Raw genomic sequence first — 24,372 nt, forward strand, 5'->3', positions numbered from 1 at the left:
CACCTGCTGTCGGTGGACTCGTCTCTCGGGTAACGTATGAAATCTTATACTTTCTAGTGCCGAAACAGCATGTTTGCACCACTGAAACCCAGAAAAATAGTGACCTACATTCTTAGGTTGTCTTTATGCAACCAGTGACATATCTCATGTATATTCCAAGGAAAGCCACTTTGTTTCATCATCATATGGTTGGGTCCCAAGTATCAAAATGCAAGATATTATCAGATAAGATTGCACCAAGCCTGACATATGTAACATTACACCGGGCCAGTCAGATAAATGGACCTTCAGACTTGGAATCATTGCTTGGTGGATAGCTGCTCTGTGCTCCGGCTTATAGAGGGAAATGATGTTCTGCGGACACCCGGAAGCCCTACAATATCTATGCGTTCTAATAGAATCCAAAGCACCTGATTACTGTGTCTAGGAGGAAGATTACATATGAATTCCAAATATTTTTCAGGTTGTTGTTTTCTTAAAGTGTCCAATATTTCCCAGATGAAGTGGAATTCATATTCTTCACATCTGTTTCTGCACATAATTGGCGCAGTAATAGCTGTCGATGAGTGCCAAGTGCTCACTGGAAAATATCTCACACTGAATCAAATCTGGCACGTTATCTGCAGAATCTGACGCCAAAAGAAAATGACTTTGCTGCTCAAACTCCATATTTAATACACACGAGGCATTAGTTTGACAATAGCTCTGCACTTGGATGACACCTATGGGTAATCTGCATGATGATCTTGATTTACATATAAAGTTATAAAGTCATGTGATATAATTAAGGATACCCATTGTACAAAAAAAGTATTAAAAATAATATATGCAAAGAATTCATATGCCATTTGAAAGCTTTCTTTTCTGTGCAATGACCTTAAAGCTGAAACTATCATCAGAAAAATTGACCCATTGTTTAAATCAGATTTTTCTGTTAAATGTATTTGGGGGGAGATTTTAGGCAATGCTTTTTTCATATCACAATCTTTATTAAAAGATAAACATTTCAAATCTCACAATTTTCACATTGGCCACTGTGGATTTTTAGGCTCTAACTTCCTATTGTTTCAGGAAAGAACACACGTACATTAGCCACAACGGTCAGACCAGGATCCTATCTTTTAAATTGAAGCAACTAATGCGCGGTGCAAAGGTCTTTATGTAGAAAAGGGGAGCAGGGTCAGCTGTGACATCACCTGCTGTGATTTGTGGATCCTGTGTTATCAGCTGTGTATAGATGTTATGCACCTGTCCTGGATCAGGCCTTGCTTCCCTCACCCAGGTCCGCTAGACTCTGTAGTGCTCCACGTTGGGCTTTGCAGTTGGCTTGGCATGATCCCATGTGATCATCAGCCTGGGTCTATATAAGGCTCATCAAGTGACACACCTGCATTTTGGTATTAAGACTACATTGTTGCTAAACTCTGGCTTGCTCTACACACCTTGATCTACTCAGCTGCTGTCTGAAGTCGCCTACTTGAGGTCACCTGGATGTCTCCCGCCTGCTTGACTGCATTCTCCTGGCTGTCTACCGCTTGCCTACCTGTAGTCTCTTGGACATCTCCCATCTGGCTTGCCTGTGATCTCCTGGACATCTCCCGCCTGCTTGCCTGTTGTCTCTTGGGAATTTTCCACCTACCAGCGCTTTCCGATATCCCGCATACATGCTTATGGATTTCTAGACGTCTCCCCCAGCCTGCAGTTTCCATCATCCCACCTGCCTGTGGTCTCCTGGATGTCTCTTGCCCGCCTGCGGTTACCATTATGCCACCTCCGGTTTCCTGGATGTTGTCTGCCTGCCTGCGGTTTCCATAATCCTACCAGCCTGCCTGTGGTTTCCTGGACGTCTTCTACTTTCCTGTGGTTTCCTACATCCCACCTACCTGCCTGCGGTCTCCTGTCTCTCGCATGTCTATGACCCTTGTGCCCCACCTGTCTGCTGCACCAACGCCCGTGTTCCCACCCAGACCATGGGGTTGGAAGATCCACCTCACCTGGTGAGTCTAACAACAGAGATGCTATCAGTCATTCTAATCCTGCCTCTGATGATAAAGAAACTGCTGTAAACTCTCTCTGAAAAGACAGGAAATTTGAGCTTAAAATGACCAATGTAAAAATTGCAAGATTACCAAGTTGTTTTTTTGTTACAAAGATTGTGATATAAAGACAAAAAAATGCCAAATTTAATAGTATTTTTTTAATTTTAACGTAAAAAATCAAAACCCTTATAAAAAATAGGTACCGTAATTTTCCGATGACACATTTCCTTTAAAAGTAGGAAGACACGTAGCCACGAAGGAGTCAAAACCCACCCAGCTAGTCTAGCCACCATTTTTCTAACAGAATTAAAGTTGATCAGAAATTGACTGCTTATTGGTATTGGTTGCACGGTTTTGCAGGTTTACCATTAACAATAAGCAATCAATTGAAATTCAGTTTCTAATAATCACCAATGGCGGGGCCTTCAGTTGTTCTGCAGCCGTGTCGGTGCCATTGGGTGGCTGCGTTCTTTGCCCTAAGCCTCCCACACAGCCAGAGAAATTGAAGTCTTTCAATGAAGCAACACAAGATGTCCCTGGAAAATGACTCATCATCACCAGCAACATGACGAGACAATTCAGCATGAGCCTCATCCTATTTGTGTTACCAGGCTGCGGATATTATTATCTTTATCTTCTAGATCCACATCTTTTCTCTTCCACCTAGGGTTGTACACGAAGCAACACTATAGGGGCTGGAGAGTGACGTTCACATGGATTCTGCACATAAAGTTTCCGCCTGTGGCTTTCTAGAACAAATACAAAAGACAACAATGAATTGGGACAAATAAAGGACACAGATGAATAGACAAAAGCCGCGTTCTGGACTGTTTCAATGATTGGTGACTACAGAAGGCCTCCGCCCGTGATACAAGTGTTACTGCCCCTGACATTACTGCAGATCACTCGGGGTCATCGGATAATATCCTGCTAAGCTTTACTCCTTATGAATATAAATCAAATCATATACTGAAGGTATCAACATCAAGTCAAATGCAACTTTGAAGCGTGAATGTACAGATGAATAATGAATGTATTCATGAAATACCATTACGGAACACTAAGTACATGGGAGGGATGTTCTAACTTTGGGGAATTTAGTAATGAAATATATTTTGCAGCTAAGAAAAGATTTAATCAAAATAATGACTTGTTTAGAATTAAAGCTAGGAGGCAACTTAAAGGGGTTGTCTACTACTTTTTATTATTTCAAAGATGGGTCCGAAACATGTAATGACTCATTAGATCAGAGTTGTTCCTTGCAACTGCTGTCTGTGTCTCTCCAATTCCTCTTCCAGAAGGATATTGTCAGGTTCACTAGGTGAGGTGGTTCCTCAACTCCCAAGATCCGGATGGACACACGGGCCACAGTGCAGCTGGCCATTGAGGCACGTGGGAAACAGAAAGCAGAGGTACGGGAGACTGCAGACAGGTAGAAGAGGTCCTGGAAAACATAGACAGGTAGCAGAGATTAGGTAGTGGAGGTCCTGGAAACCGCAGGCTGGAAGCAGAGGTCCTGGAAAACATAGGCTGGAAGGCAGAGGTCCTGGAAACCTCAGGCAGGAAGCAGAGGTCCTGGAAACGGCACACAGGAAGCAGAGGTCCTGGAAACTGCACACAGGAAGCAGAGGTCCTGGAAACTGCAGACAAGAAGCAGAGGTAATGGAAAATGCAAGCAAAGAGGAAACATTGTGGAAGCTGCAGGCAGACACATGGCAAAGGTCTTGGAAGATCAGGAAGAGCAATAGAACAATATTCATATAACACATAGTCATTGTTAGGGTATGGGACTACAGTTTAGTGTCAATACATCAGTGGCAAAAAAATCGGGACAGTGGAGTACTCCAAGATATGGACAGCAGGGCAAAAGAGCAACATAGAGTAACCATAAACCACCAATAAAGAATACATAAAGCAGCAAACAATGTTCAAAACACCTAAACAACCAGTCTAAAGGAACCATATGTTATAAAGAGGGCCAAATAGTCATAGACACAGAGTGAGACAAAGGATAATAATTAAATATGGTGTTGCTTACCCATGGTGAGGGAGGATAAGTTGAGCCCACTATCATTGCTCCGATGCGTGTAGCTTTCTGAAGGGGAGGTATCGTGTGATGGAGTCCTATTCGCTATTCCGGTCACCGCCTAGCAAGGTCTGGATTCCCCGGAGGATATCCCCAAGTACCACCTACGCTGGTCAGAGCCAGGATCTGCACCCTGCGATGGTGAAACCTCTGAGGCACGACTATGCCTGTCAAGAGACGAGGCCCAGTCCTCTTCACTCCAAGCCTGACAGACTTCCTCCGATGGTCAAGATGAGAAGAGCCGTGTGGAGACTGCGACAGGAGAGGCACACCTGTGATTTCGGAGGAACAGCGCGAGTGATCAGGGCCACCACTTCCAGCTATCACCTACGGTATCGGGGATGGCTGAGACTGGGATTACAGGTTGTGAGGGGGCCAGTTGGTGTGTGGGAGGCTCCATGGGCTTTGATAGACTACGTCAGAAAGAGACTTGCTCCCTAGCGGGAAAACCCGGTAACCCCCGCTAGGGCCAGAGCTTCAGAGAGAACTTACGTGGTGACTCCCATGACTGGTGCACAACCACCTTTGTGAAACGAACATTAACGTTAAATAGTGAAAGACTTTCTTGGTTATTCCTAGCTTATTGTTATTCGTCCTAGTGTTGATTTGCATAGTTACTAACACTAATTGTTTAAAGTTACTGTTGTATATAAATAGAATTATGTCAACCCCTGACTGTTTCCGCCTTGTGATCCCTGCTCGTTGCATCCAGACACTTGCATTAGAATCACATGGAATCACGCCGGGCCACCTGCGAAGCCCGACATGGAGCACAACACAGTTCAGCACAGTTTAGAACAGCCAGGATCTGGAACAGGTGCGCAACAGATATTACACGTGACCGCTGCAACCAATCAGTGGCCATTGATTGGCTGCAGTGGCCTTATGCTGTCTGAGATGGAAAAGGGAGCAGTACGTAACTGCGGCAGTACATCAGTAACTGCAGCAGTACATCGGTAACTGCGGCAGTACATCGGTAACTGCGGCAGTACATCGGTAACTGCGGCAGCACATCGGTAAATGCTGATCGGCTGCAGCAGTCAAGTGATAATATCACCTGACGGAAGACTGAATAAGAACACTGGTAGTGAACATAGGCAGCAGTACTAAGGAACGACAGGGTCCGGTAGGCGATTATATGTTTTTAATTTTATTTTTAATACCACCATGGACCCATTTTTTTTAAGTAATCAAAAGTAGTGGACAACCCTTTAAACGGACATGTGAACAGAGCCTTACTACCTGTGCTCCTGATGATAGATCTTATGACTGATCAGTGAGCGATGCGTTAACGCCCCATAGGAAAACATTCCAGTGTATCCATCTGCACATAACTGTGTGTAAACAGAAATAGGGAGTCACTGTCGGAAGATTGTTCTCTAGATGCAGTGAGTTTCCTTAGTCTTTGCAACAGTTTTGAATGACAAGGACACCACATACTTGACAAGGACGAAAATGTTGCTTTGTTACATTTGTAGAACACAGAAGAAATGATAAACGCTCCGAAGATGGCCGTAGAATTGAGTCTCATTCAAGGAGGTTTTCCAGTTTTATGGAAATAAAGTTTAAAGGGTTTGTGTCCAGAAGTTAACCCCTTAGTGACCAAGCCAATTTTGACCTTAATGACCGGGCCAATTTTTACAATTCTGACCACTGTCACATCATGATGTAATAACTCTGGAACGCTTCAACTGATCCCGCTGATTCTGAGATTGTTTTTTTCGTGACATATTGTACATCATGTTAGTGGTAAACTTTATTCGATAAGACTTATATTTATTTATGAAAAAAAATGGAAATTTGGTAAAAATTTAGAAAATGTTGCAATTTTCAAACTTTTAATTTTTGTGCCCCAACAAAACCCTAATCCCAGCTCTAACCCCCAACTGCAAAGAATGGAAATTTTTTTTTTATTTTATTATTTTTATTTAACTAAGGGGGTGATAAAGGGGGATTTGATTTACCTTTTTATATTGATCACGGTGATAGGGTCTATCAGGGATGGCGGGGGGACCCCGTTTCTCTCTATGCTAGCTCATATCAGAGAGAGAAATGAATGGAAAAATCACTTTTTTTTTGGTGATCGCCACTATTCAGTAAATAACGGCGATCACGTGACTGGGTTCTGTAAAAACCGACCCGAATCATGTTCACCGGGGTCTCAGCTACCCTCGGTAGCTGAGACCCCAGTAGATTTTCTGGCGCGGGGGGGGGCGCTATACACTTATTTCTGCAAAAAGGTCAATCATTTTAATATTTCACTGATGCAAGAAGTATTTCCCTATTAATGATTATTAAGTCTTAGTTCACATTTGCCTTAGAGGCTTTGTCACAGAGAAAAGCACTTTTTGGGTTTTTTTTTTTAAACAAACTTCGCCAAAGGAAAGGGTTTTTCCGTTTTTGCTGCTTAGGCCACGTTCATATGGTCAGTATTTTACATCAGTATTTGTAAGTCAAAATCAGGAGGAGAAAAGTATAATAGAAACACGGCACCATTTCTGTATTATCTCCCCTCCTGGTTTTGGCTTACAAATCATTATGTAAAATACTGACCAAATACTGACCATATGAACGTGGCCTTAAAATGAGATTGCCTGTATGAGACAACCCCTTTTATTAAATTTGGATCCAGCTCCTGCCAGGAACATGTGTTACGACATGGCAGCCATTCAGGTGTGTCAGTTCCCTGTTATTATACATCTATACTAGAGATGAAACTTCCTATCAGTCCTTTCTGCAGGCACACAAGTTGGCAATAAAGGTTACATAAGGTACAGTACAAATGATTACCGAGTAAGCAATAATAATGATTGAATACCGTAATTAAACCTAATAATAAAGGCTCGGTTTTTCTCTGTGAGCTATAAAATAAAATAAAAAAAGCTGCCAAATCCCATCCAAATATTAATTACCTGCCTTTGTAACTTATGAATAGTATTTGCGATACTGAAGGTATTAAAGCAAAGTTACGAGTAGGTGGCAGAGGGAAGGAACGGTAACACTTTACAGTTCTCAAGCTGTCAGCCTCTCTTGTAATTAATGTCTAAACTCTCATTCAAAAGACTGATTTTCTATATTCACACCGTGGGTGAAATTGGCGAGAGCTGTGACAAGAACATGCTGTAAGTCAAGCGAAAGCACATATTAACCGTCCTATATACAGAGTGCTACAGATCAGACCTATAGGATAAATGTATGACAGCCCAGTAAGGAACATATATTCATTCCAAATTCTTGTACAAATATAAAGTTGTTATATATGGTATTTTAAGACGTATGCCTTCTCAAATTATTTTTTTTTTTTCACAATAGATTTGATTAACCTTTCGGTTTACAAACTTATTTTACAGTTAAGCTATAGATGCACTTAATATAAAATGGGTGTGTTTTTGTTGTTATTATAGAGGCAGCACAGTGGCTCAGTGGTTAGCGCGGCTGCAGCACTGGAGTCCTGGGTTTGAATCCCACCAAGGACAACATCTGCAAGGAGTTTGTATGTTCTCCCCGTGTTTGCGTGGGTTTCCTCCAGGTACTCCGGTTTCCTCCCACATTCCAAAGACATACTGATAGGGAATTTAGTTTGTGAGCCCCATCAGGGACAGCGATGATAATGTGTGCAAACTGTAAAGCGCTGCGGAATATGTTAGCGCTATATAAAGATTATTATTATTATTTAAATTGCCCATCCTCTGATGATCTTGTCCCAGTCTATTCAGCAAAGCTGACATGTGAGATAACGGGAAATTTTCAGCTTATTAAATGTGTTCCTTTGAAAAATACACTAAAAAAGTCACATAAAAAAACAAATTTAAAAGATTTGCAATTACAATGACAGACTTTCTTTTGATCATTGTATAGTCTTCCAATATAGAGAACAGAAAAAAACAGAACCAACAGTCATTTCATAAACTGCAATCCGAGGGTGAGAACTTGCTGCTCTTTCCCATGAAGCTATCTTCCATAACTAATGGAAAGCCAAGCCTGGTCCTGTTGTATTATATCATTTGAACTAAATTTTTGGCAATATTCTGGCAATAGGTTTATTTCCAGTGGCAGAAAGAAGAATTGTCAATGCAGCTCTGGAAACAATGTTATACATTTCTCTGAAGGAGGACATGGTGCAGAAGCAGACATTACCTTTTTGGAATCCTGGTGAAATGTTACTCAGGGTGACCATTAATTATAATTCTTCACAGTAGAGGGGAGATAACGGTTTACAGGCACACAGCTATGAAACAGTTGAGAGCTGGAGTTGATCATGGGCGTTTTATGCAAGCTTCTTTTCATCACACAGAATCATTTCTCTTCATGCAATGCTTCATTAACACATATGAAAGTCTATTTATTGATAACTTCTATTCACACACAGTGTTTTAACATAAACAGAACTGCATCTTGCTCATGCAGTGAAGTGGGGGAAGGGGGATGAGTCCAGTGCTGTAAAGGGGGTTTTACACTAAGCAATATCGCTAGCAATATCGCTAAAACGTCACTGGTTTTGTGACGTTATAGCGATATTACTAGTGATATCGCTATGTGTGATACTTACCAGCGACCGGCTCCCCCGCTGTCTGTCGCTGATCGCGCGAGAATGTCCGGCTCCATTTCTCGTCGGGCGCTTCCTGCTGAGACTTCCTGCTGTGACGACAAGCGACGCTGGACGCGGGCGGGAGGACGCAGGATCGCTGTGTGTGAAAGGTGAGTATCGTGCGCTGCGTCGCAGCTGCATCGCTGTGAGATCTTTCTGTATGAAAGCTCACTAGCGATCATTTAGCGATGCACCAGCGATCCTGACCGGGTCGGATCGCTGGTTGGATCGCTGGTGCATCGCTAAATGTAAAAGGGCCTTAACTCTCTCACTCTCTATCTTGATGTGATAAAGATGTTCCTGACTGTCTTGACTGCTTATCTAATTACAGCAATTGCTTCCCAGGAAGAACTTAGCTATACAGCTTGTCTAATTTCAGACTGGCTGGAGACTCTCTAGCACACACCTTACTCTTGAATGTAATAATGTCTGCTATAACCATTTTAACCCCTATAGTTGCTGGATCATTCTAAATCACCAGTGCAGCTTCTGTCACATATGGGTTACCAGTGGGATACCCCAGTGATCCTAAGAGCGGAGAGGGGGGTCTCATCACCTATAGCAGGGAAGCAGTGCACTGCTGACCATTAGATCCAATGGAAATATCAATACAGCCAAGCTGGGCTATAATGGAGTGATATCGCACTTCTCAAACATTGATAAATCCATGTGCAGCTTTAGGCTGGAGTCACACTAACCTGCGCAAAATACGCTCCGTATTTTACATGCGTAATACGGATCAATGACCACTAAATAGTGGTCCGTAGGTCATCCGTAAGCAAGGTGAGGTCGCGTATTTTGCGCATGTGTGTCTCCGTATGCAATCCGTATGCAATCCGTATGGCGAGATTTTCTCGCAGCCTTGCAAAATGGACATTTAACGGTTTTGAGGCCTGCAAACAATTTAAATCATTAGCCTGCACCCTATTTAGACACTCAGAAACAGGTGGCTGCCTACATTCTGTACATTTCTCACCTTGCTTTCACGAGGTGTGTTGGTGTTCTTTGTGCAGCATGTCAGAGGGTCTGACATTCAATACAACCGAGCAGGTTCTCTTTACCTGGCTTTTGTCACGGCGCTTTGGCCAACCATATCCTGTGATAGTGGATCCGCGGAGGAGGAGACGCATGTGGGTACATCCACTTTTGAGGCAACGACTCACAAGAGGGCATTTTCACCGCCTCTATTCGTCTCTGCGGGAGCATCCGGAAAAATTTTACCAGTACTGTCGAATGAGCATTTCCACATTTGATCGCCTCTTGGAGACAGTGCGCCCTGGGATCACATTTCAGGACACTAGGATGCGCCAAGCCATATCTGCAGAGGAGCGACTTCTACTCACAATACGGTATGTACTCCACAACCACATTCTCTATGTTCATAATGTGTGTGTTAATTTATGTTTTTTGGCCTTCTTGGACAATGTTTAATACCCTCATCTTACTCAAAATATGTTTCACCTGACACAGCACAATGTTACATCTAATATGTACTGCATATCACTTAGTCATTGTGCCACCAAATATGTGTGTGTTGTTCTCTCTCATTTCCTACCAAGTTTGGTCGGCATGTAACTGATTTTTTTTAACTTTAGCCATTCTAACCTGGACTATTTCTGTTGTTCTACAGCTTCCTGTCCACTGGCCTGTCTTATGCCGCCCTCCACCATGAGTTTCTCATTGGAAAGTCAACCATTTCAGGCATAGTGAGGTCTACATGTGCACAAATCTGGACAAGACTCCATCAGGTGGTCCTACCCGAGCCCAGGATGGAAGACTGGTTAAGGATTTCAAGGGACTTTGAGGAGGACTGCCAGTTTCCAAATTGTATTGGGGCCCTGGATGGCAAACATATCAGGGTGCGTAAGCCGCCGAACTCAGGGTCCCAATTCTTCAATTATAAGCAATACTTTTCTGTTGTATTGTTGGCTCTGGTAGACCCTCAATACAAGTTTATAATTGTGGACATTGGGGCCTATGGAAGGACGGGAGACTCTAGAGTCTTCAATACTTCCATAATGGGTCGGCGGCTACGCACCAACCAGTTGGATCTACCACCACCACGCCAGCTACCAGGCTCCCCCGAACAATCAGTCCCTTATGTCCTTGTGGCAGATGAGGCCTTTCAGTTATCACGTAATGTCATGAGGCCATATCCCCGGCGCAACCTTGACCACAGGCGCAGAATTTTTAACTTGCGCCTATCACGTGCTCGGCGACTGGTGGAGTGTTCCTTTGGGATTCTTTGTGCCAAATGGCGGGTACTCCAGTCTGCCATTCAGTTGAGTGAGCAAAATGTGAATGAAGTTGTGAAAGCCTGTGTGGTTCTGCATAACTTCACCAGGATACATGATTGCTCCTCCTCTGATGGTGTTGTGCGTAGGCCGGACAATGTGCGCAGGGTGAGACCACCTATCATCCCTCAACGTAGACCGCTCTCTGGCCTCAAAGTGCGTGATATATTCACTAATTACTTTATCTCACCTGAGGGGGCTACTTCTTGGCAAGAGAATGCTGTGTCTATGTTCTAATTTTTTTGGGTTCAAAGTGTGTCTAAATATATATTACTCAAGCCTTTTTATGATTCTATGAGTGTTTCTTTGCATTGGTTGGTGTCTGTTAGTATGTTGTGAGGGATAGTGAGAAATCACACAGAGACGTTAACTAGAGTAGACAAATTTTTAGTTTTGCCTTTTTGTTTTTTGGGTTTTGATTAAAGGCAAACATAATTTTGCCATAACACAAATTTGGCAATGGCCAAAATGACCCTTTGGGCCTTCGTTAACTTGATGTAACATTAACATAACAGAAAAAAACTGCAACAAACATTATGCAATAACAACATTGCTGCATGCCTACATTAACCTGGATTAGGCAACAAAGGGTGAGCTCCATCACCTAAATAAAGTCAATAAGATAACACTCACATTTCCTCATAATGTTTTCCAAACATAGAAAGATTCCACCATGACAGGCAAGGCTACCTCACATCTTTCACACAGATATTACCTGTCTGTAGAACAGACAATATTTAAGCATGCTATACTGGAAAGGATGAAAATACAAAACTCACTTGTTAAGACATAGAGAGAGCGTGATATTGTGAATGCTGTTCGCCTCAAATTGTTTTACTAGAGAATGCTAATAACAAAGTTGACTACTTAACTAAAGGCAAGCACACCTTTCCTATGCATTAACAAGTGATTAGTGTATTTTCATCCTTTCAGGTAACAGTATAGCGCATTTAAATATTCTCTTTTATACACACATGTAATATCTGTGTGAAAGGCGTGAGGTAGCGTTGCCTGTCATGATGGATTGTTTCATATGTTTGGAAAACGTTGTTTACAAATGTGAGTGTTAAATTATGTTCGAAATGTTGGTGAAGGAGAACACCTGTTTTTTTCTCTAGATTAGAAGCACCAGTTACATGTCACTGGACATCTCCAAAGTTTGGGTTCATAAATCATCATATGTAGGGGAAGGGGAACGGGGAGGAACAGCCTGTGGGTGCTGCTGGACATTGTGGCCAACATCGCCCTGTGTGGGGCCATACTGTTGCCCATGATGCTGTTGTTGTCCAGCCTCCTGGGCCTGTTGGTGATACTGCCCAGAGTAATAATGATGATGGTGAGGGGCTTCTTGTTGGCTATGGTAGGCCCGTGGCTCATACCCACCAAGATAGCCAGATCGTCCCCAACCAGGTTGGGACCAGCCTCCAACACTGGGTGGGTACAAGTGGCCATATTGGTGGGGTTGGCTTGATGAAGACATTTGGGGCTGCGGAATAGAAGGATGGGTAGGGGGAGGAAGGGGTTGAGGTGTTGGCCCACGTATTAGGGGCTGTTCAGACCCTGCTTGAGCAAGCATCTGTGTGGATGGTCTCATGCGCATTAAATTTCTTGGTGAGAGCTGCCACCTCTCCAGAAATTCAAACACCTCATATGGGGTATTGGGGGGGGTGCTTGCATCAAGCAGGATCTGAATACACCCCCTAATACGGAGCCTGACCTCACGGGTAAGGGCACGGAGATAAAGGGTGAGGCTACGTGCATAGGCCTCCTCACCATCATCTGTAGTGACTCTGGACAAGTAAGTCAGCACCCCAGTGTCCACATTGGTCCTGCTCTCTTGAATGGCGACCTGGCGCCTTCTTCTTATTCGCCGTGTTGCTAGAGCAGCCTGTGGGGAGGGCCTGATCTGGGCAGTTGGGCTGCTGCTCAAGTTGCCCATCTCTTCCAGGATGGGTGAGGTTGCAGCTGCAGACCGTCCTGGTGGTGTGTTGTGTCGGGCAGCCATTGTGTGCTCTTGTGATGCCTCCTCTTCAGACATCCTTCTTGTAGGGGGAGAAGATGGGCCAGCCACCTCATCCCCTACAGGATCAATAACGGGCTCTGCCTCTGAGGCCGTTCCTCGATCCGTAAGGTTGGATTGAGTTCTGTTATGAAATAGAACAGAGGCAAAAATACATCAATATTTTTGTCCCTGTAAAGTATTTGTGTAATGTTTTTGTGTCATGTGGTGTGAGGTATGTACTTACGGTCTCAGAGCCAGAATTGGGGCGAGGAAGTTCAGCCGGTCATAATATATATATTGCCGCTTGACATGGCCAGCATCCCCACTCCTGGACCGCTGCTGGCGTTCCCGGCGGTATTGGTCCCGGATGCTTCTCCACCGTTTCATCACATCTTCCACTGCAATGTGACAGGAAAGATTGTCAAAATCACATATTGGAGAGGTCACATTTTCAAACAGTAGTCTAGGCATGGGGCCTTCTGGGGTGTGCGTTCTACCCATGGTGGCATATGTAATTGGGCCGATACCCAGGGTCTCATTAGCTCCCCTGAAACTAATTTTTGTGGCTAGGAGGATGAGGAGCTTGTGGCCTAACCCCTAATTATGGCTGTGTGAAGCCACGTGTCACATCCTAATGTAACGGCCTCATGAGGCTAAAATTACATGCCCAGGAAGGGGGGGGGCTGATTTTAGAGTCATTTTATAGCGCGCGCTAACGTTAATTATATTTTTATGGTTGCACTTACGAACTTTCTGCTGCTCATCACGTGGTCGGTCACCGAAGTCATGGTACATCTGGCGACAGATGCGCCTCCATGACGCCTCCTTTCTTGTGTGGTTCGCATAGTTTGCGTCGCGTGGGTCCCATATTTCTGGACGCTCCTGCACCAGCACAATTAGCATCTCCACATTTATGTAAGTGGACGCCATGCTGCTGCTGTACTCCGTGGAGGCGTACTTCCTGGATGTCTGGAGCGCTTTTTGAGCTCATTTGCATGTCTAGGCTTCCTGATGATGGATTAGCCCATTTCCTGTCACCAGCCAAAAGACCTACGTATTGCTCGCAGGTCACACGTGTGTTCCGTGTGTAATCCGTATTTTTTGCGCACCCATTGACTTGCATTGGCGTGCTACGGGCGTAGTACGCTGACAATCGCAGCATGCTGCGAGTGGCACGGAGCGGAGGATACGGAGGAGAAATATACGCCTGGTGCGAGTGACCCCATAGAGAGGTCCGTGTCTAATGCGTGCTTTTTGCGCCTCTCACGCACCCGTATTCCTCGCCAGTGTGACTCCGGCCTTAGTCTCTGTTCACATCTGTTAGGCTGAGTGCAGATGGACTTTTTGGGCCTGCGGATTTTTCCGCGCAGAATGGAAGAAATCCGCAGGTCAAATGACCTGCATTTTTCCTGCGGATTTCTTACATTTTTCATGCGGTTTTTGTGCGGTTTTCCACTGCGGTTTTCCACTGCGGTTTTCCCCCTGCGGATTTGGTGACAGGGGAGATGGAAAACCGCACAAAAGAAGTAACATGCTGCGGATTTTGTACCGCGGGAAAACCGCGCGGAAAAATCTGCAGTGTCTGCACAGCGGTTTGTTTTTTTCCATTGAGTTTAAGGCTACTGTACATCACAATGCGGATATGTAACGTTTCTGCGCGGTAAAATCCGCTGCGGAACCGCTGCAAATCTGCATCGTGTGCACACAGCCTTATAGTTTCCATTCCTACCAGGAGCCACAGCAATGTGCCATCATACAATAAGTCCCAAAGATGCTCAGTGTGTATATAGGATATAAATTATGTATAAATATTGTCACAATTCTTTTACACGTCCTTTATTGCAGTAGGGTTAGTGTTATAACAGCCGCCTTGCCAGTCTTTAGTTACCTCGGCCGTATTTATGGCTCTGGTGTTGTACCCCTCAGACCACATTTCATCACCACTTTAATTAGTAAATCAGCAGCGGACAAGTTAATCTTTTTTCCGTTTGCCATTATATTTTTTTTTTCCCCTCTGACAAATGGTTTCCACTCAAACGTCAGGTGAAACAAATGATTGATCATGAAGTATAACAGCGGGAACCTGCTAAGAAAAGACCTTTCATGCACAATTTATGAATGGTATAATTTAGTTTTCGACATATGGCAGCCGGCCTCGTACAAGCTGAACATAGGTAACGATGTACAATCCGGCTTACGGGCTGATAGTTTGTCATTTATTTTAGTCTACGATACTTCCATAGCAATAGTGCGACGATTACACGTAATATGTATTAGTGCATCCATATGACTTCTGGATACAGGTGATTTATAGTGCACCAAGTCCATGATATAAAGCACTGATGACATTAAGCGAATCGTTCATTCATGACAACCGACCTTATGGTTAGTGGCATTTACCTTTTAGTCCTGGAGCACAACTTTTTCTGGTCTCAGGGTCACGTTGTCAGCAGTAGTGTACCTGGAGTTCTATGGGACCAATGCAAACTTAGTACTGGGCTCCGTCTCCCTGGCATTTTTCGTTTTTATGTCTGCACCATGTATCTACCATAGTCTATAATTAAAGGTTCATTTTCATTATATTTTTCACCTACCCAAACGATAAAATGCTGATCAGAAGGAGACCAGCACAATCCTGAGAACAAGACGCTGAAAAATCCCACCAGACCAGTGGTTGCGCGCAGGCATGCCACCTCTCCGGTCATTCGTTATGGGACTGCTGGAGATGTCTGAGCTTTGTACTTGGCTATAGCATAGGGCCGTGCATGTGTGGTGACCACTCTATTCCAATAAGGTATTTCAGGGTTGCACTTTGCTTTTATTTCCATACTAAACCACTAGATAATCTATGACGCCATGCTTTCATGGAATTTAACCATCATTGGCAACTTTGGAGCAGGACATCTGTGCGTGCCGCACACTTTTTTCTGTCTTGTGCATCATCCATTTATAGAACACTCACCCTAAGGTTTTTCACTCACAAACAGTACACATGACACCATCCTAAACACCCCAAAATTAATATATGACATTCATTAGACCCCTGTGAAAAATGAGGATGAATGAACTCATGGAGATCAACATCCAATGGATGTTGATCTCCATGAGTTCATTCATCCTCATTTTTCACACATTAGACCCCTGACATGTATACACACTGTAAAATATAAGAAATGGCACTGTAATAAAGGATAAGGCTATGCACCGTAACCGAAGACACTATGTGATAAAAGACCGGTGCTATACATGTGAGGTCACTTTTTAATATGGGATGGGGTTATATAAAATATTGGAGGAAATTGTCTGCAATAAAGGACAATGCTATAGATAATATGGGAGGACACTATGCAATAAAGGACACAATGTAATAAAGGTAACGCTCTACGCATGGGGGGGAAATCTGAGTGTACAGTGGAAACAGTACTGATTAGGAAGAATAATACATTTCAATTTATCAGTTCTTTACAGGTGACATCTACTGTAGAGTCATTCTCTTTTATTTCTTCTCCAACAGCTCCTGACAATCATGGCGGCTTCTCCCAGCTATGCCTTTGTTTCTGTACAGTTACTAACCAGATGACTTTGGTTTCTCACTTTTGCAGCACATACACATATTATACCCCTGAAAGTTGTAAAGTCATATTTTAGCTATGTCTATCCCCTAAATAAACAATATCTCACTGTGTATTCTATGAATATATAACTAGCCAATATGGCCCCTGAATATAAATGTAGCCACAACTGTGCCCCCTGAATTAGTCAACAGTACCACAGTGCTCCTTGAGTATATCATTAGCCAAACCTTTGCCCCTTGAATACAGCACTGTGCCCCCAGAATATAACATTAGCAACCACTGTGTCACATAAAAATATTATTTGCCTCCTGAATAAAAGAAAAAACACACTCATGCCCCAACCAACAACCCTGCACAGTGCTGCCTTCCATCTATACTCCTGATCGGTGCCAGCGGTACAATGACATCATATCACTGCACTGATGGCGCCATAGAGAAACAAGGAAGTAAGCCGAGTGGTCGCCATAACATCACAGAGACGTGTCCAATTTTGAGTCATCGATCATACACACCGCTGCAAGACTATGGGTCCGTGAAACAAATCGGAAAAACTTGGATATAATCCAATCCATATGCTGTTTGATTTTCATAGACTATTGGAAGAGTTTGGGAAACCACCATTTTTTTTTCATTGGACAGCCAGCCCTAATTCCTAGCGAGCCGGGTTAGTCAGTGCCGGGAGAGCGGTTACAGCCGCCGCTTTCTATGCACAGAGCGGTGACTGAAACCGTACCGGCGCCACCCCAATAACTGAGGAAGTGAGGCTTCCAGGAGGCACAAAGTTGATTTCCTCCAGGCAGTGGGGCTCTCAGTGTAGGTGCCACACAGTGAAAGAATGCTATAAATCTGCAGGTTAACCCCATATCTGCAGGTTAATAGTGTTATTCTACATGACAGGTACCCTTTAAAGGAGTTGTCCCACATTTACAGCTTATCACCTACAGAATAAATGATACATTTCTGTTTACCTGGGATCCCACATTTTTCACAATCATGGGGATCCTGTCTGAATCGAGCGTCAAGTCTCTCCATGCATTATCTATAAGACTGACAAAGACCGCCGAGTACAGCTGTGATGCTAGACATTAGGTACTAATGGTGCTGGAGGGGGAATCTGAACACCAAGACAGATGGGATTTTTGTCATGTCCATAAACAGTATTTACCTATAGATATAGGGTTAATCTGCAGGTAAATAGAGTTAAAATCTCGCCTGCCCACATCACTGGAGCAGCAGCTACAGGGAGAAAAATAACTTCTATTCTCCTTGTAGCTGCTGACAGTCACTGGGGCAGTGCAGGGGCCTGTAAGAGTCATTGCACAGTATATAGTGAGCACGATGTAATCACTCTCCAGCACACTGATTGACAGCCTGTTCTTCAGCCTGTCTGTGCAGAGGAAGCTGTCAATTAATGTGCCGGGGAGCGATTACAGCGCGCTCACTTTATAATGGACAGTGACTGTAATCGCTCCCTGCACCGTCCTTATGACTGTCAGTGGCTGCAAAGAGGATAAAAGGTTCATTTTCTCCCTGTAGCTGCTGCTCCAGTAAGGAGCGCAGGTGTGATTTTAACATTACAAATTAACCCTATATTTGCAGGTGAATAGCATTTCTGCACATGACAGGTTCCCTTTGATGCAAAGTTTTTATTACCTATGAACGTTCCTGCATTTAGTTACCACATTTGTTGCACAGTTGACTAATACTTTTGTGCACAGCTTCGTCCTGATGACAGCTAATAAAGTTTATCTGTTTCCTGGGGAAATGTCTTGGAACAGACTTTTACAGGGACCATCTGCATCACACACTTTTTTAATATCTGGGGAACACAAGTAATGCCAGGCCTTTGTTCCCCAGACATCCGCAAGCTCCAGAGTTTATTAGTTCTTCAGCAGCTGATCATGGGGTGATTTTAAGAGAACTTTTCCACTAAACACGTAACTTGTGACGCAGCTCAGAGAAAGGATTGGACATGACAGAATAACAAGGCGTAAAGACATGATGATCGGGACCGAGCGTCACTCCAGAGACGAGTGATCTAACCAATGTTCTCAGGCATAAGATGCAAAATGAATGTGGCGTAGAAGTGAGCGAGCCCAAAGGCCCTGTGCTCATAAGATGGCACATAGTAGTTGGGGACCTTGCTACAGAGTTTGCATTACGGCCCAGGAGATACATGTTACAACTATAGGAAAAGATGTAATGTCCCTGCTCCTACAGCCATTCTCCTCGCGTGTCGAGTGGTTTTCCAGGACTTTAACACATGCGCCGCTGTGTTACACGGCTGGTATCCGCTGCCAACAGCAGTGACCGGAGCAAGCTCTGATAGCTGCTGTTTAGCCTCTTAAATGCTAGAGACAACCACTTTAAAGCTATGTGTACACCAAGTTTTTGAAAAGTTCAAAAGCGGGAAAAAGTTCAAAAAGTTAAAATAGTAGAAGTTTCAGGAAACACTCTTTTTGTTAGGTAATTTTTCCTTTCCTGAATCGGTTTAAAAAAAATTTTTGGAAGACTTTTTTTCTTGAAGTATTTTTTTTTAAACCTTTTGCTTTGACAATGCCTAGTTTGGATCATGATCTGTCAAAAAAAGGGAAAAAAAAAATGCCATGCACTGTTTCTTCTCAACAGAAGTTCCTTTAATTTAAACTCTTATGAGGGAAAAAAAAACACAAAAAAAAAAAACTCCTGACATGAAGAGCAATAGAAATCGACAGGAAGTTATCCCAGCATTTTTTTAAGGATTTTGAAGCTGATCTGCTTAAAAATTCCTCCATTTGAAAATAAGTTAAGGCAGGGGTGCGCAATATATCTTGGTAAAAGGGTCACATTGTTGTCATACTGAACCAATCCAAAGGGGCGCAAAAAAATTGAAAGGGGTATTTACAGCTCTGGCAAAAATTAAGAGAAGTTTTAAAAAAGTATAACGTTTTATAAATATCATCTTCTCTATATGTCTGACAGCCATTCCATTCCAGTGTCAGTTGAATTCCAACCAGAGTACACCTCATTCTACTTAATGTGCTTCTGATTAGGTGAACCAAATCTTATTTAACGAAGGAAAGTATAAAAAACCCTGCTGTGGTGTTCACAATCCTCTTAAAATAGGACAAGCTGGATGGCAAAACAAGTGCTAGTAAAATCCCAAAAGTAATAGGAATGAAAAAATAACTTTTAACCATGCCAAAAGAGTTGAAAAGAAAAGTCTTGAGTAAGGAAAAGAAGGGCTCAATTCTGGCTTTAGTAGCAGAGGGATACAGTGAGCGTCATGTTGCCTCCATCCTTAAAATTTCTAAGACGGCAGTCCATTACAACAGGGTCAAGCAGCAGACATTGGAGACAACAAAGCTAAGACCGGCAGATGGCGAAAACGACTGACCGGGATCACCGTCATCTTATTCGAATGTCACTCAGCAACCACAGGATGACACCAAGTGACCTACAAAAGGAATGGCAAATGGCTGCTGGGGTGAAGTGCACGGCAAGAACAGGTCGTAACAGGCTCCTAGAGGCAGGCTCAAGTCATGTAAAGCTAGAAAAAAGTCTTTCATCAACGAGAAGCAAAGGAGAGCTAGGCTGACGTTTGCCAGAGACCATAAGGATTGGACCAGAGAGGACTGCAGTAAGGTAATCTTCTCTGATGAGTTGGAGTAAGGTAATCTTCTCTGATGAGTCTAATTTTTAGCTTTGCCCAACACCTGGTCATCTAATGGTTAGACAGAGACCAGGAGAGGCGTACAAGTCACAGCATCTTACACCCACTGTGAAATTTGGTGGAGGATCGGTGATGATCAGGGGATGCTTCAGCAAGGCTGGAATTGAGCAGGTTAATCTTTGCAAAGGACGTATGAATCAAGCCACATACAAGGTTATCCTGGAAAAACAGTTGATTCCTATTGCTCAGGCAATGTTCCCCAACCATGAGGACTGTTTTTTCCAGCAGGACAATGCGCCATTCCACAAAGCTAGGTCAATCAATGTGTGGATGAAGGAGCACCACATCAAATCCCTGTCATGGGCAGCCCAATCTCCAGAGCTGAACCCCATTGAAAACCTCTGAAATAAAATTAAGAGGAAGATGGATAGTCACAAGCCATCACACAAAGAAGAAATGCTTAAATTTTTGCACCAGGAGTGGCATAAGGTCACCCAAAAGCAGTGTGAAAGACTGGAGGAAAGAATAATAATAATAATAATAATAATCTTTATTTATATAGCATGCCAAGAGGCATAAAAGCTATGTTTAAAAATCATGGTTATTCCACAAAATATTGATTTCTGAACTCTTCCTGAGTTAAAACATTAGTATTGTTGTTTCTAAATGATTTTGAACTTGTTTTCTTAGCATTATTTGAGGTCTGCAAGCACTGCATTTTTTTGTTCTTTTGACCATTTCATATTTTCTGAAAAAACAAAAACAAAAACAAAATTTAGTGCTTGGAAATTCGAAGACATGTTGTCAGTAGGTTATAGAATAAAAGAGCAATTTACATTTTACTCAAAAATATACCTATAAAGAGAAAAATCAGACAAAATGAAGTCGTGGTCTCTTAATATTTGCCAGAGCTGTACAGTATATGAATACATCTGCAGAACCAAATTTTGAGTATTTGCGAAATATTTTGAGAGTTTCTGCTACAAACAAAATCAATGTCAACACACCCAAACGACAGAGTTTTTGGAGCAGAAACTCAATTTAATTTTGAGGATTTTTCCGTTTTAGCATGAAGCATGTTATGGAATACTACATGATCAGAACCACCATCAGTACAGGAATACATCACTGCGCTTACTGCAGTGATCAATTGCAGGTTTAGGTCAGCCCCATATACATTTGTATCACTTAAACCTACAACTCAGTATGCCCTTAACAATGGTAAAGAGATACAGGGAGTTGTTGTTACCAGCCATCATCAGACTGTGGACCATAATATCTCTCCCTCCCACACTGCCCCTCTCCATAATATAATCAACACACTGCCCCTCTCCATAATATAATCAATCAACACACTGCCCCTCTCCATAGTATCCCTCCCCACACTGCTCCTCTTCATAATATCCCTCCTCACACTGCCCCTCTCCATAATATCCCTCCCCACACTGCCCCTCTCCATAATATCCCTCCGCACACTGCCCCTCTCCATAATATCCCTCCCCACACTGTTCCTCTCCATAATATCTCTCCCACACTGCCCCCTCCATAATATCTTCCCCACACTGCCCCTCTCCATAATATCTTCCCCACACTGCCCCTCTCCATAATATCCCTCCCACACTGCCCCTCTCCATATTATCTTCACCACACTGCCTGTCTCCATAATATCTTCCCCACACTGCCCCTCTCCATAATATCTCTTCCACACTGCCCCTCTCCATAATATCTTCCCCACACTGCCCCCTCCACAATATCTTCCCCACACTGCCCCTCTCCATAATATCTTCCCCACACTCCCCCTTTCCATAATATCTTCCCCACACTGCCCCTCTCCATAATATCTTCCCCACACTGCCCCTCTCCATAATATCTCTCCCACACTGCCCCCTCCATAATATATCTCCCACACTGCCGCTGTCCATATTATCTTCCCCACACTGCCCCTCTCCATAATATCTTCCCCACACTGCCCCTCTCCATAATATCTTCCCCACACTGCCCCTCTCCATATCTCTCCCACACTGCCCCCTCCATAATATCTTCCCCACACTGCTTCTCTCCATAATATCTTCCCCACACTGCCCCTTTCCATAATATCTTCCCCACACTGCCCCTCTCCATAATATCTCTCCCACACTGCCCCCTCCATAATATATCTCCCACACTGCCGCTGTCCATATTATCTTCCCCACACTGCCCCTCTCCATAATATCTTCCCCACACTGCCCCTCTCCATAATATCTTCCCCACACTGCCCCTCTCCATATCTCTCCCACACTGCCCCCTCCATAATATCTTCCCCACACTGCCCCTCTCCATAATATCTCTCCCACACTGCCCTCTCCATAATATCCCTCCCACACTGCCCCTCTCCATATTATCTTCACCACACTGCCTGTCTCCATAATATCTTCCCCACACTGCCCCTCTCCATAATATCTTCCCCACACTGCCCCCACTACAATATCTTCCCCACACTGCCCCTCTCCATATCTTCCGCACACTGCTCCTCTCCATAATATCTTCCCCACACTGCCCCTCTCCATAATATCTCTCCCACACTGCCCCCTCCATAATATATCTCCCACACTGCTGCTGTCCATATTATCTTCACCACACTGCCCCTCTCCATAACATCCCTCCCACACTTCCCCTCTCCATCATATCCCTCCCCACACTGCCCCTCTCCATAATATCCCTCCCCACACTGCCCCTCTCCATAATATCCCTCCCCACACTGCTCCTCTCCATAATATCCCTCCCCACATTGCCCCTCTCCATAATATCCCTCCCACACTGCCCCTCTCCATAATATCCCTCCCACACTTCCCCCCTCCATAATATCCCTCCCACACTGCGCCCTCCATAATATCCCTCCCACACTGCACCCTCCATAATATCCCTCCCACTCTTCCCCTCTCCATAATATCTCTCCCACACTGCCCCTCTCCATAATTTCCCTCCCACACTGCTTCTCTCCATAATATCCCTCCCACACTGCCCCTCTCCATAATATCCCTCCCACATTGCCCCTCTTCATAATATCTCTCCCACACTGCCTCTCTCCATAATATCTTCCCCACACTGCCCCTCTCCATATTATCTTCACCACACTGCCCGTCTCCATAATATCTTCCCCACACTGCCTCTCTCCATAATATCTTCCCCACACTGCCCCTCTCCATAATATCTCTCCCACACTGCCCCTCTCCATAATATCTCTCCCACACTGCCCCTCTCCATAATTTCCCTCCCACACTTCCCCTCTCCATAATATCCCTCCCCACACTGCTTCTCTCCATAATATCCCTCCCACACTGCCCCTCTCCATAATATCCCTCCCACACTGCCCCTCTCCATAATATCCCTCCCACATTGCCCCTCTCCATAATATCTTCCCCACACTGCCTCTCTCCATAATATCTTCCCCACACTGCCCCTCTCCATAATATCTTCCCCACACTGCCCCTCTCCATAATATCTCTCCCACACTGCCCCCTCCATAATATCTTCCCCACACTGCCCCTCTCCATAATATCTTCCCCACACTGCCCCTCTCCATAATATCCCTCCCACACTGCCCCTCTCCATATTATCTTCACCACACTGCCTGTCTCCATAATATCTTCCCCACACTGCCCCTCTCCATAATATCTCTCCCACACTGCCCCTCTCCATAATATCTTCCCCACACTGCCTCCTCCACAATATCTTCCCCACACTGCCCCTCTCCATAATATCTTCCCCACACTGCCCCTTTCCATAATATCTTCAGCACACTGCCCCTTTCCATATCTTCCCCACACTGCCCCTCTCCATAATATCTCTCCCACACTGCCCCCTCCATAATATATCTCCCACACTGCCGCTGTCCATATTATCTTCCCCACACTGCCCCTCTCCATATCTTCCCCACACTGCCCCTCTCCATAATATCTCTCCCACACTGCCCCTGTCCATATTATCTTCACCACACTGCCCCTCTCCATAATATCCCTCCCACACTTCCCCTCTCCATCATATCCCTCCCCACACTGCCCCTCTCCATAATATCTCTCCCACACTGCCCCTGTCCATATTATCTTCACCACACTGCCCCTCTCCATAATATCCCTCCCACACTTCCCCTCTCCATC

General features: G+C 44.1%; 1 protein-coding gene and 1 long non-coding RNA gene across 2 annotated transcripts in view; both read right to left on the reverse strand.

Annotated features, from left to right (window-relative positions):
* Positions 1-650: 650 nt before the first annotated feature.
* LOC141095597 (uncharacterized) overlaps positions 651-24,372 on the reverse strand; it is a 38,772-nt gene continuing 15,050 nt past the window's right edge. The window contains exon 2 of the long non-coding RNA XR_012233434.1: positions 651-2,788. This is a non-coding gene — a long non-coding RNA (uncharacterized lncRNA). The remainder of the gene's footprint in view (positions 2,789-24,372) is intronic.
* On the reverse strand, positions 12,073-13,644 carry LOC141095948 (uncharacterized). The gene is made up of 2 exons (XM_073582295.1): positions 13,254-13,644; positions 12,073-13,151 (listed from the first exon to the last, which is right to left on the reverse strand). Exons 1-2 carry the CDS (start codon positions 13,508-13,510, stop codon positions 12,173-12,175), a joined length of 1,236 nt encoding a protein of 411 aa, XP_073438396.1. The 5' UTR covers positions 13,511-13,644; the 3' UTR covers positions 12,073-12,172.

This window comes from Dendrobates tinctorius, unplaced genomic scaffold, assembly GCF_039654945.1.
Source record: "Dendrobates tinctorius isolate UK_male_01 unplaced genomic scaffold, ASM3965494v1 ptg000070l, whole genome shotgun sequence".
NCBI classification, from domain to species: Eukaryota; Metazoa; Chordata; class Amphibia; order Anura; family Dendrobatidae; genus Dendrobates; species Dendrobates tinctorius.